The sequence below is a fragment of the Sorex araneus genome, chromosome 1 (genome assembly GCF_027595985.1).
Source record: "Sorex araneus isolate mSorAra2 chromosome 1, mSorAra2.pri, whole genome shotgun sequence".
In the NCBI taxonomy this organism is placed as follows: domain Eukaryota; kingdom Metazoa; phylum Chordata; class Mammalia; order Eulipotyphla; family Soricidae; genus Sorex; species Sorex araneus.
In genome coordinates, this window is record NC_073302.1 from 23,599,149 (window position 1) to 23,612,621 (window position 13,473).

General features: G+C 38.7%; 1 protein-coding gene and 1 pseudogene across 6 annotated transcripts in view; one reads left to right on the top strand and one right to left on the bottom strand.

Annotated features, from left to right (window-relative positions):
- The window catches only part of ECPAS (Ecm29 proteasome adaptor and scaffold), a 126,879-nt gene extending 123,270 nt beyond the window's left edge, over positions 1-3,609 (top strand). For all 6 annotated transcript variants that reach the window (XM_055123835.1, XM_055123828.1, XM_055123840.1 and 3 more), the window contains one exon: positions 222-3,609. In XM_055123835.1, the coding sequence (XP_054979810.1) occupies positions 222-361 (140 nt within the window). In that variant the 3' untranslated portion in view covers positions 362-3,609. The remainder of the gene's footprint in view (positions 1-221) is intronic.
- A 1,264-nt stretch (positions 3,610-4,873) lies between these two features.
- LOC101548966 (60S ribosomal protein L9-like) lies at positions 4,874-5,540 on the bottom strand (annotated as a pseudogene).
- Between the last annotated feature and the right edge of the window lie 7,933 nt (positions 5,541-13,473).

The following is a 13,473-nucleotide window of genomic DNA, read 5'->3' on the forward strand; positions in this document are numbered from 1 at the left end:
ATTTACTATACCAGTCATGATAGAGCTTTATGCATACTAATTAGTTCATGAGATGGTTATTGAACTCGTAGTCACTTATCTACTAAACTTAAGAGGTTTGTTTTGTATTTATTGGGGGCTAGAATATGTGGGAACAAAGCAGAAGAGTTTGTTTATTCATTTGTTGGCTTATTCTATAAGATGCTTTCTTTTTCCCAACCCCCTTGTCTCTTTTCACTCAGAATCTAAACAGTGGGAATGCTTGACATCAGAATGCAGAGTGCTCCTGATTGAGTCTTTAGCAACGATGGAGACAGATAGCAGACCTGAACTGCAGGAGAAAGCATCATTACTGAAGAAAACACTTGAAAATTTGGAATAACTTAGATGAGGAAGAAAAATAAAACAAGTGCCATGTTCATTAGGGTTGAATGGTGGTATTCTTTGAGGAAACCAAGTGGGAAAAGTAAAGATTATTCTGTAGCATGCATCATTCCTTGGCTGAAATAAAAAAAAAAAATGCCTTAAATTTTGTTCTTGTTAGCTTTATTTTCTTTGGTGTTTTAAAAATATTTGACTGTGTGACCTTAATGGAACTTTTGAGTGTTTCAGAGGTGATTGCAGATGAAACTGATAGAGTTACTAAGAGAATTAAACCTCTTATTGAAGCAATTGATAAACAAAGTTACAGAGCATATTGGATAAAAATTTTAGAACTGTGGGGCCAGAGAGATAGCACAGTGGGCAGGGCTCTTGTCTTGCACTTGGCCAACCCAAGTTTGATCCCTGGCACCCTATAAGGTACCTAGAGCCGGGAGGAAGCCCTGAGCACAGCAGGGTGTGGCCCACAAACTTAAAAAGAAAAAAATCTTAGAATGGCATCCAAATCAAATAGTTATTTTATGAAGGGACTTATAAATCACTCAGTTTTATACCTGAAGAAATAGAGTATAAATGACATAGTTTCCTTTCAGTGACCTGTGCCAAGCTCAAAAGGAGGTGTTTGGTGACCTGCCTCATATATACCTTTTGCCATTTGCTGTCTCTGAGAACTGAAGTGGCCCCAATGTATAGCAGTCACTAGATTCTTAAAATTTAGAGGCTGAACATTGTCTTCTCATTTATTTAGTTAATTTACAGAAAATGATTGTTTAGCATTTTAAGGTTGAGAGGAAGACTTCTGCTCCATATGGTAATTCTCATTGTCTCTTATTAACAGATTAAGTGTAGATTAGGGGAAGTGTGCTTATTCTTTCTGTCTCTGTGGTTGCATATTTGGGAGAATCCAAACCAATAACAAAATTACGTCTGTTTTGGGTTTGATCGTTTATAATTTCAAAACTATAAAGAAAACTTAAATTTTTCCATTCACTTTTATGCTAACCATATCACTTTGAAAGATAAAGGAACACATTGTAATTAGCCCTTTGGGAATGACTTGATGCTACTCAGAGTAAATAATTTCAGGGCTATTTCTTTTTCTTCTGCTCCTCACGACCCTGTCTAATCGTGTAGAATAGGGGAAAAGACAAGTTTGATGATATAAGCTTTATTGCATCATAAAACTCTAGCTCACCTTGGATTCCAAGCACAAAATTGGTTTCTACTCAGTATTGACCCTTAACTGACTTTGACTTAAAGATGGAAAAAGTCCATGTTTACTGTTTTTGGCGGTCATTGTTGACCAATGTATTTCAAATTTTTGGACTTGTAGCCCATAGTTACAATAATTTTATACTGTGACACAGAATATGTGTGTGTCCATGTGTTTGCATGTGCGTGTGAGAATAACTGAAGTAAAAGTCTTGTGAAATATCTACTCTGACCTTACTGTGGTATGATATTACTTTGCTCCCTCTGCATTCATTCCCTCTCTCACTTGGTTTTAAATGCACCTCAGATCCACTTGATTAATTTCTTGACTCACAAATGGATTGCTTTTGAAAGTTTTTAAAACACTGCCATTACTATTACTCAAGTTTGATTATACTCAGTGTTTTGGGGTTACTTCTTAATTGGAAGGGGGATTGTATATGAAAGTTCAAGTGTTCATTACCAAAATGCCCTCTTAAGGAGGACCCCAAATGGATATGATTGTTTTAGTAACATGTTGAAATTTAAGGAACCAGTGCATTTCCCCATGGGAATGGTTTGTGTGTGGAAAACTATCAACTTTGGGTGTTTTATCGAAAAACTTATAGTATCATAACACTTAGTATTTTCCAGCTCAGTATATTTGTTGCTCTACTAAAGTGCTCTCTGACTTTTATTTTCAGTATTTGGATACTCTTCTTTGGCAAGAATGCAATGTAAGCCAGACTTATTAAAAAATTTGGCTTTTGATTCATATCAAATATCGAAACCTTATCCAATTTGTGCTTTTTTCGATTTTTATTAATATTGGATATTTCCCATGGTGCTGAGAGTGGTGCTAAGATATTTGAACCTTAACGCTTAGTACTACAGAATTCAATTTATTTTAACTTTGTAAGCACATTTCTGATTTGAACCCTGAATGCCTTCATCTTGATGAGCCAAGTCGTTTGCACAACTAGACTAGTAAAGCTAAATCGTGGTTTCTCAGTGCAGCTTGTATGTGGTGTGTACAGGAACACGTATTTATGAGAAGGGATAATATGTGACTTGGGATAAGGCTCAGTGTGATAGAATACGTGCCTACGTGCAAGATCCTGAGTTTAATCCCTGGCACTGCATGCCGTGCCCACCCCAACATTATTTGGCTGGATTCGCCCTGGTGGTCCTTAAGCACCACTGAGCTGAACATCACTGGAGGTGGCCCCTGCCTCTGCTCTGTCACTGATGGGCTTACCCCCATCAAAATTGGGTTTAACAACAGAGTTTGCGATCATGGAATGATGATTCTGGTGGGCAAATGGCAAAAAGACCCATGCTTTTATTTTACCCTTTGCCTAATTTTCCAAAGTTATCTAAAACGGATTTTTCTTTTTATTTAGTTTAGGAATGTTTAGTGCTACTTTACAAACAGCTGATTTGGGGATTCTGATTACTGGTTTTTTTATTCTTGGAACTAGTACAGTAGCAACATCCTCACAGATTTATTGATGTGGAAAAAGTGGTACATGAAGTTTGCAGTCAAAATGATGTCTTTTTTGGCGATAAAGAGCAGCAGGTTATTTAATGCTTCTGTCCAGTTTACAACTCTCAGTGCCCCTGTAATCTAGGTTGTCCACATAATAAAACAGACTACCACCAAATCCCCACTGTTTTCTCCTCTTATCTTTTACTTATGTAGTTACGAATAAGTAAAAAGAATAAAGATCTAACCTTGTTGGTTGGTGCATTAGTAGCAATTGCACTGTGTGAACAGTCTGCCCACTGGTTGGCATTTCTACCTGCTCCTGCTGCCGTATATTTATGCTGCTTGTTAAGTACAGGGAGTTGTTTTGACATTGGCACTCATTGTAATGTACAAACTGTTGTTGAATGGATGTATATGTAGCAGATTTTTGTATTTTATATGCAAAGTATTCATAGAATCCTCTGCAATATGTATTTAGCTAGCAAAGCATGTGATAGTCTTACCTGAAGGGGAAATTCAACCCTTGCCCCAAAAGATATCAAGTGGTAAATAAAAACTGCATGACCAGTTCTTTTGAAGTAGTGCCTTAATTTACCAGCTCTCTAGGAAAGAAGGTCAGTTCTACTGGCATTAAGTAATTATACTCAAAAACAAAACAGGCCACACGGACTGCCATATTCTGAAGTGAACTACCACTACTAAGCAAGAATGGTTAGTTTAAATGAGAGTTCCAAGGCTAAACAGGAATCTAAAGTAAGACAAACAGTTGATGCCAAATACTTGGAGAGACTTGATTTTTTTTTTGTTTGGTTTTGGTTTGGGCCACACCTGGCGATGCTCAGGAGTTACTCCTGCTCTCAGGAATTGCTCCCGGTGGTGGTGATCCTGCTGGAGATCAAACCCAGGTTGTTGGCCACGTGCAAGTCAAGCGTCTTCCCCTGTACTACCTCTCCAGTCCCAAGATTGGATTTTTTTTTAATTAAACCCAGATGAACAACAAATGAGGACAACAGAAATTGTGGGTTTTGACACATTTATATGCATGAAAAATATCAGTTTTAGGCATATCCTATACTGGAAAGTGCCAAAAAATTTGAACTATGGATACGGTCTTGAAATTGAAAGTTCTCTTGCTTACTCTCATAGCAGAGTCGTACCATCGATGTTTCCTTCTGCTACGTTCTTTTAACCGTCAAACAGCTTCTAGATTAATGTATTGGAATAACAGTTTTTTTTAATATGGTAAAACATACTACCACAAAAATTAGAAGTAGTCTTTCCAGCAATGCTTATTAAATGTTTCATTTTTACCTAAGAAGTGGCATGATTTAATTATTATTTTAAAATATTGATAAGACCTTCATTACAAAATTAAGTGCAGTGAGAAAAACAACTGCTAGATAACGAACACCTAATTTTTGTATATTTCTGAAGATTATTTTTTAAAATTTTGGATACAGTTCTGTTATACTTTTAAAAAATTATGCTTCTTTTGATACTCCAGTGTTTAAGAAAGAAAATGTTTACTGAATGTTATTTTTGGAGTATTTTACTTCATACTGTAGCATGTTCCAGCTTCCAAGGTTTCCATTGTGAAGTCTGTGCTTGTTCAAATTGTTGTTTCCTGCATGTGTCTTTTTTTTTTCTGGCTATTTCCAGTATTTTTTCTTTTCTTGAATTTAAGCACTTTGATGGTGATGTACACAGATGTGCTTTTCTTTGTATTTCTTTTGCTTTTGAGATTTGCTTAAATTTTTGAAATGCTGAAATTTAGGGTTCAAGTTTTTGGTTTTTTTTTTTTTTGGTAGTCATACAGTTTTATTGCGTCTCATTATCACAAAGAGATGTAAAGAGTCATCCTGTATATTCTGCTTTCTGTAGGCAGAAAACTTGGATCTTACTCATTGGCCTGCTGTACAGTTCCTTTTTCAGAAACATAGATACCATCCCAAAACTTTCGGATATCCTTGTTTTTCACTGTTGTGGCTTCCTGAATCAAAACAGCTGAGTTTGCTACAAGCTCAGTGTCATTTCCTTCAAGAATCAACTCATCTTTCTGGGCCTGAGAGACAGAACAAGTAACACCTGACCTCATACAAACCTTGTGGATACATTTTTCACCCAAGAAATTTCGGATTTCAACAAGAGACCCATTCTCCTGAATAACCATGTTGATAGGGAAATGGGCATACCCAGACCTCACCTTGTAGCGAAGCCCAGCGTGACCCCCTTGTTCATGTTCTGCGCATGACTGCAGATGGTGCGCACCGTAGCCAGTTCCTTAGATTCCCCCAACATTTGTCAACCCCAATCCGGAGCCTCTTCTTCTTGCCGAGAAGGCTGAGCTCCACGTTGATGTGGTTGAAGTCCCTCTGCAGGGTGCCTCGGGGGCCCTTCACGATGACCGTTTGGCCCTTGAGAGAGATGTCCACATTCTCGGGAATGTCGACGGGCTGGTTGCTGAGGATGGTCTTCATCCTCGCAGTAGATGCGGCAAAGAGAGCGGGTTCAAGTTTTCATACCATACCTTTTTGCCATTAATTTGCAATTTCTTTTTCTGATGTCAGTTTTTCTTTTTCTGGGACCCTAATTATACCTATGTTAGATCATTTGATGTTCTTTTATAGTCTTTGATCTGCATTTTATCTTAAAGGAATATAGAGCTGGGATGATAATTTTAAGGGTGAAAGCACATGTTTTGCGTATAGGAAGCCCAGGTTCCCTCCCAGCACTGTATGTCCCCTGAGCACTGCCAGTGGAGCAGTACAACAGTGTGGCCCAGACATCTTCCATCTCCCTCAGCAAAGAAATATAGACAAATGCTATGTGCAACTGTATGCCAGCACTGTAGCACTGTAGTACTGTCGTCCCATTGTTCATCGATTTGCTGGAGCGGACACCAGTAACGTCTCCATTGTGAGACTTGTCATTGTTTTTGGCAAATTTATATAATTTAGGTGAAATGGATAAATTTTTAGGGCATTCAAGTCTGACCCAAATCTGGATAAATATCATCTACATATCAAGTAAAGGAATTGAATGAGTTAACCACAAAGAAAACCTCATGCCAGATGAAGTATATTAAACATTTAAAGAATGTCAATAATACTTAAAAAAAGAACAAAAAACCCAGCTCAATCCCAGAAGGAGCACTTCCTAACTCATCCTCTGAGGACAGTGTCATCTGACAATGAGTTGTCACTTAATTAAAAACAATCAAAGAAAGTAAAAAATAGCCACATAAAAATCGGTGGGTTATTTTTTGTTTGGTTTTGTTCTCTTAGGGAGCCCAGAGAATAGTATAGTGGAGAGGACACTGCTTTATATACAACTGACCCAGGTGTGACACTCAGCACATCATATGGTGTCCCCAGAACAGGACCAGGTGTGGTCAGAAACCAAAAAAGTTTTCGTTAGGATTATTCACACAAAAGCCAGCAATAAAAACTAGACTTCAGGCTGGGGGAGATAGCCAAGTGCTTGGGCTTTGACCGAGGCCTGATCCCCTCACCTTATGGTCCCACCCCCGGCACTATGCACAGATCCCTGATGATTCCTAACGTCTCACTGTGGGTCTGAGCATTGTGGGTGTTTCTGGGTTCCCAAAGTGCTGTTTGGGGTGGACCCAATGAAAATACAGTATACATAAAGAGTGTGTATTCTGACCACAGAGAATTTATCTCAGGAATCCAAATCAAGGTGGTTTGATTTAGGGAGGTCAGTTAATGGAAAGTACTGTGCTCAGAGAACAAAACCACAATATGAGTAGAAAAAAAGGATTTAACAATCCAAATGTGTCTTAGTGATATTTTTTTAAGCTATGAATAGGAGAGTAATTAAGGACATTTACGAAAAACCACAGTGTTCCCACTTAATATGATGTAATGGTGCTGGCTGGCGACGTAGCTCAGTGAATTGTGTGATTTGTATGAGGCTCCTGCCCCAGTAAAAACAATACTGGTACACAGTGTTATACATAATGGGGTCAACCCTGGCATTTATAAAGAATGCTCTACTAAGAAAAGAACGTTTGCTTTTTTTTTTTTGCCTTTTGGGTCACACCTGGCGATGCATAGGGGTTATTCCTGGCTCATGCACTCAGGAATTACTCCTGGCGGTGCTCAGGGGACCATATGGGATGCTGGGAATTGAACCCGGTTAGGCCGCGTGCAAGGCAAACGCCCTACCCGCTGTGCTATCACTCCAGCCCCACATTTGCTTTTTTTTATTCAGTGTTTTACTGAATCATCTAAGCAAGGAAATTGGTTGAGGAAATGAAATAAAAGGCATTTAAGTTGGAAAGGAAGAAATAAAGCAATTCTAAATGATAATTTATATATTAGTTCAAGAACTTTTGGGGGATTGTGTGATAAAACAGTGCATAGGTCACTGACTTTGCACATGACCAACCAGGATTTGATCCCTGGCCCCCTGAATCCTACCTAGAGTGAACCCTGAGTGTAGAGCCAGGAGTAAGCCCTGAGCATTGTGTGCCCCTCACAAAAAGTAAAATCCAAGAACTTTATTAAAAATCACATGAGCCAGATAAATAGTACAGTGGGTAAAGTGATTGTCTTGCATGCAGCCGACCTGGGTTTGATCCCTGACACCCTCATATAGTCTCGGGAGCCTGCCAGGAATGATCCCTGAGCACAGAGCCAAGAGTAAGCCCTGAGCACAGTGGGTGTGGCCAAAATCAAAACAAAAAGCAATTGGAAAATTATATAGGTGAAACACCTATGAATAACTTTATAAATCACAGTGCCTAAATAAATTTAAAAATACCTGAATAATTAGAATTAATAATGAATTCAAGGTTGGGGCTACAATGTCACTTTGCCAAAATTAATTTTTTTAATATAGTTTCAGTGGGCAATCTGCGAAACAAGTTATAAAAAATTCTTTTCATTATAGCCTCAGAAAGAATGCAAAAAGGGTCTGGAGAGATAGCACAGCGAGTAGGGTGTTTACCTTGCACTTGGCTGACCCGGGTTCGATTCCCAGCATCCCATATGGTCCCCCGAGCACCACCGGGAGAAATTCCTGAGTGCATGAGCCAGGAGTAACACCGGTGCATCGCCAGGTGTAACCCAAAAAGAAAAAAAAAGTGCAAAAAGCTACGGATTTAAGAAGTATAAAAATGAAACTAGTAACCATAAAACATTGTCGAAAGTAATTCGGGGAGAGCTATATAAATGGAAGAACTGTTCATGAATCATAGGATAATAATGGCTCTTCAGACTTAGTGCAGTCAAACTTTGCAGAAATGAGCAAACTAATTCTAAAATTCTAAAATTCTGAATTCTTGGGGCAGAAGGATATTATGGCAGATATGGTGCGTGTCTTGTACACAGCCCAACCCAGGTTTGGTGCCTAGCACCTTGTATGGTCCCCTGAGCACTGCCAGGAGTATCCTCTGAGCACAGAGCCAAGAGTACGGCTCATAATGGATCCTACTTACATGTAAAAGCTAATATTATAAAACTCTCAAAAGAAATATCACCTTGGGTTAGGCAAAGTTTCCAGTAGACATGACTCCATCAAATAAAAATCTGGACTCCAAAGGATGCTAAGAAAGTAAAAAAAAAAAAAAAAAAGACAACCCACAGATTGGGAGAAAATATTATAAGTAATGCACCTTATAAGAAATTTTTATAAAGCATAAAAGAAAATTTAAAACAATAAAAACAATCTGGTTTATATATAAGGACTGGAGCAATAGCACAGCAGGCAGGGCGTTTGCCTTGCATTCGGCCAACCCAGGTTCAATTCCTCCATCCCTCTTGGAGAGCCCGGCAAAGTACCGAAAGTATCCTGCCTGCACGACGGAGCCTGGCAAGCTACCCGTGGCATATTCGATATGCCAAAAGCAGTAACAACAAGTCTCACAATGGAGGTGTTACTGGTGCTCGCTTGAGCAAATCAATGAACAATGGGATGACAATGCTACAGTGCTATGTATATATAAATATATATATGTATGTATGTATGTATATATATATATATTTTTTTTTGCCACACCTGGCAAAGCTCAGGTTTCTTCTTGGATTGATCCTCTCATCATTGACAGAGCCCAGACTTTCCTTCTTTTTTTTTTTTTTTTGCATGACTCACATGTCTTTGTTAAAAATTGAACTTTCAAAACATTATCTGGCTGCTCTGGATATCAGATTCCTCTCTCACTGAACATAGATCATGCTTCCTTTTCGTGATTTCCTGAATTAATTCTGCAAGTTTTGATTCTTCTTCTTTTTCTTCTTCTTTTTTTTTTATTTGCTTTTCGGGTCACACCCGGCAATGCACAGGGCTTGCTCTTGGCTCTCCACTTAGGAATTACTCCTGGCAGTGCTCAGGGGACCATATGGGAAGCTGGGAATAGAACCTGGGGTGGTCACGTGCAAGGCAAATGCCCTAGTTGCTATATTATCACTCCAGCCCCAAGGTTCAATTCTTTGTTCTACGTGACTACCAAAGTTTCTGCTTAGTTTATTATTTAATAAATCGCACTGTCACACTGTCGTCCTGTTGTTCATCGATTTGCTCGAGTGGGCACCAGTAATGTCTCCATTGTGAGACTTGTTACTGCTTTTGGCATATCGAATATGCCACGGGTAGCTTGCCAGGCTCTGCTGTGTGGGTGGGATACTCTCAGTAGCTTGCCAGGCTCTCCAAGAGGGATGGAGGAATTGAACCCGGGTTGGCCATGTGCAAGGCAAACGCCGTACCCATTGTACTGTCGCTCCAGCCCCAAGGTTTCAATTCTTTTTTAAATTTTTTTTAACATTTATTTATTTTTTTAATTAGTGAGTCACCGTGAGGGTACAGTTACGGATTTACACATTTTCATGCTTGTGTTTCCCTCATCCAATGTTTGAGAACCCATCCCTCCACCAGTGTCCATTCTTCACCACCAATGAACCCAGTGTCCCTCTCACCCTCCAATCCCATCCCCTGACCCCCCACTTCGCCTCTGTGGCAGGGTATTCCATTTTGTTCTCTCTCTCCTTTTGGGTGTTGTGATTTGCAATAGAGGTATTGAGTGGCCATCGTGTTCAGTCTCTAGTCTACTTTCAGCACGCAACTCCCTGCGCAGGATCCCCAATCACATTTTACTTGGTGTTCCCTTCTCTCTCTGGGTTGCCTTTCCCCCAGCATGTGAGGCCAGCTTCCAAGCCATGTAGCCAACATCCTGATATTATATACTATATTATATACGACAATTCTTGGGTGTTAGTCTCCTACTCTGTTATTTTATATTCCACAGATGAGTGCAGTCTTTCTATGTCTGTCCCTCTCTTTCTGACTCATTTCACTTAGCATGATACTTTCCATGTCGATCCACTTATATGCGAAGTTCATGACTTCATCTTTTCTAACAGCTGCATAGTAGTCCATTGTATAGATATACCAAAATTTCTTTAACCAGTCATCTGTTCTAGGACACTCGGGGTTTTTTTTTTTTTTCCAGATTCTGGCTATTGTAAACAGTGCTGTGATGAACATATAAGTGCAAATGTCATTTCAACTATACTTTTTTGCTTCTCTGGGATATATTCCCAGCAGTGGTATTGCTGGGTCAAATGGGAGCTCAATTCCTAACCTTTTGAGAAGCCTCCATATTGTTTTCCAAAAGGACTGAACCAGTCGGCATTCCCACCAGCAGTGTAGAAGGGTCCCTTTCTCCCCACATCCTCTCCGACAGCAGTTGCTTTTGTTCTTCTGGATGTGTGCCATTCCTGTGGTGTGAGGTGGTATCTCATAGTTGCTTTGATCTGCATCTCCCTGTCAATTCTTTATTCTATGTGACTACTGAAGTTTCTGCTTAGTTTATTATTTAATAAATATCTCCTTAAATTCCTTGCACCCATAAATTCTTCATTCTAGTAACTACTCCTATACTTCCTTTATCTAAAGAGCTATTATCCAAAATTGTTGTGCTTTTATGACCTTAATTGAATCTATAGGACTGAAAAAGAGAGTTCAGGGGTTCAGGCACTCTGGTGGTGGTCATGGTATCATAGTGCCACATCAACACATCAATATTTATACAATACTGTTGTATTAGGCAGCATATTGTTTCTGCTGTTTTAAAATTAATAATTTAAGATATGTTTTTATAAAGAGCACAGAAAGCCAAGACTAGCCCCAAACCTAAAATTGCATACGCAATATCATATTCAAATTTTAAAAATAAATCTTTGGTCTCTGTGCTACTAGATATTTCACCATAATGACTTTGTATTCCTTTAGTCCTCAAGGCTCTGGACTCTCTCGTCCGGAATTTCTAATCCCTCCCTCTACTCTCCTGTCTCCCTGTTCCAAATCCCTTCTGAAGAAGCTAACAGTGAACTTTGAAACTCTATAACTTCATAATTCATAAAATAATTTAGTTATAGTTATCATAACCTTTTCTATAATTTAGATAATTTGGTTATCTTTATTATAACATTTTCACAGTTGAACTAGCCTGATTTTGTTTTTATATGAAACAGACCGCTCAAGGTGTTTTTCTAAATGATCAAGCCGCATAACCAGGAGATGAGATCATTAAGCCAATTTTTAGAAAGTTGAAGGCATTGGAGTCAGATTTGATATTAAACCAGTTGTTTTTTACTGCAGGTTTTACTTCAGGTTGTTTTGTTTTATTTTGTGAGAAATAATCTGGAAGCCTCCTTTATCATACCATCTTCTATTGAAACATCTCGTTTTAATTTTGAGTGTTTCATTTTACAATTTTTACATTTTATTAGAAAATAAGTGTTTTTATTCGATTGAAATAACATGATTTCATTCCACCTACATTTTTCATCAGGATACATTTAACTTACTGATTATAACCCTGCCAATATTACATTTTTAATGTTCCTTTCATGTAAATTCTGCACTAGTGATTTTAGAAACATTCTAAGATACCTCAAAATTTTAATGTAACTGATAATAGAATTTTTCTCTGGTCATTGTATCTTTCAACTAGCCATTATATGTTCAACATATATAAAATGATATGTAAATTTTTTTATATGAACACATGTGACAGTTTATACTGAATCATTCTGACATAAATTATCGCTTACTATATTAAAGAGACACAGATCATTCTCCGTTTTTTCCCCTCTGGTTTTGGGGCCACATCCATTGATGTCAGGGATTACTTAATTATGACTTTAAACTTAGAGATCAGTTTTGACTGATCTCAAGGGACCTTTTGGGATCAGATGCACATCAGCCACATGCAAGGCAAGCACCTGTCCACTGTACAATCTCTCCAACCCCCAATTCTCCCATATTTTAAATTATGTTTAACTCATAAAAACAACTAAAATAGTCTATTTGTGCATAAACAGTGGTGGTGTACAGGAGTGTGGTAGAGCTAAATATCCAAACCAGAGCCAATAACACTGAAAACAAGAGATCCAAACGAACTTCAACAACCAAACTTAAAATGTGCCTGTCAGGGTGGCAAACTGGGGATGGAAGGATGATGAGTGGGAGGGAACCTGAGAACTGGTGGAGGGAAGACACTGGTGGTAGGATGAGAGCTGGAATGGAATATGCCTAAAATCCAGCCGTGAATAACTGTAAATCATGGTGCTTTAACAACAGCAACTTTTTTTCTTTCTTTAATGTTCCTGTTAAGGTAAGAAGGAAAATAGGGACATTGGAGCCACACAGGGGGTAAGAGGGAAACTGGGGACATTAGCGGAGAGAAGTTGACACTGGTGATGGGATTGGTGTTGGAACACTGTATGCCTGAGACGAAACTATCTATAACTTTGTAAATTGCAATACCTCAATAAATTTTTTTTTTTTTTTTTTGCTTTTTGGGTCACACAATGCACAGGGGTCATTCCTGGCTCATGCACTCAGGAATGACCCCTGGCGGTGCTCAGGGGACCATATGGGATGCTGGGATTCAAACCTGGGTCGGCCGTGTGCAAGGCAAACGCCCTACCCGCTGTGCTATCACTCCAGCCCCGAAAAAAAATTTTTTTAAACATAAAAATTGATTCTGGAATGACTGTTAGAGTTAAATTAGAAAAGCAATTTAGAAGGATAACTATGTCCCAGAAATATCCTATCCCAGTCTATCTTAATTTTTACGTTATTTTAATTTTTTTACAGCAATGTCATTATTATTGTTTTGTACTTGCAGGGACGCTACACTAGAGTCACCATCAAAGTGCCAGGATCTACCACCATTAATTCCAAGTCTATTCCCTAATCTCTACCCCCTTAGCACCCTCAGATCACAGTTCTGTTTTCTTTTTTTTTTTTAAACAATGTATCGAATCACCACAAATTACAAAGTTAAATATTACTCATGACTGAGTTCCAGGGCGACAGTGTCCAAGCACTAATTCCTTCACTAGCCTTCACTTCCCTCCACCAATATCCTCGTTTTCCCTCCCTCTGTCCAGTCTGCCTCTCTGCCA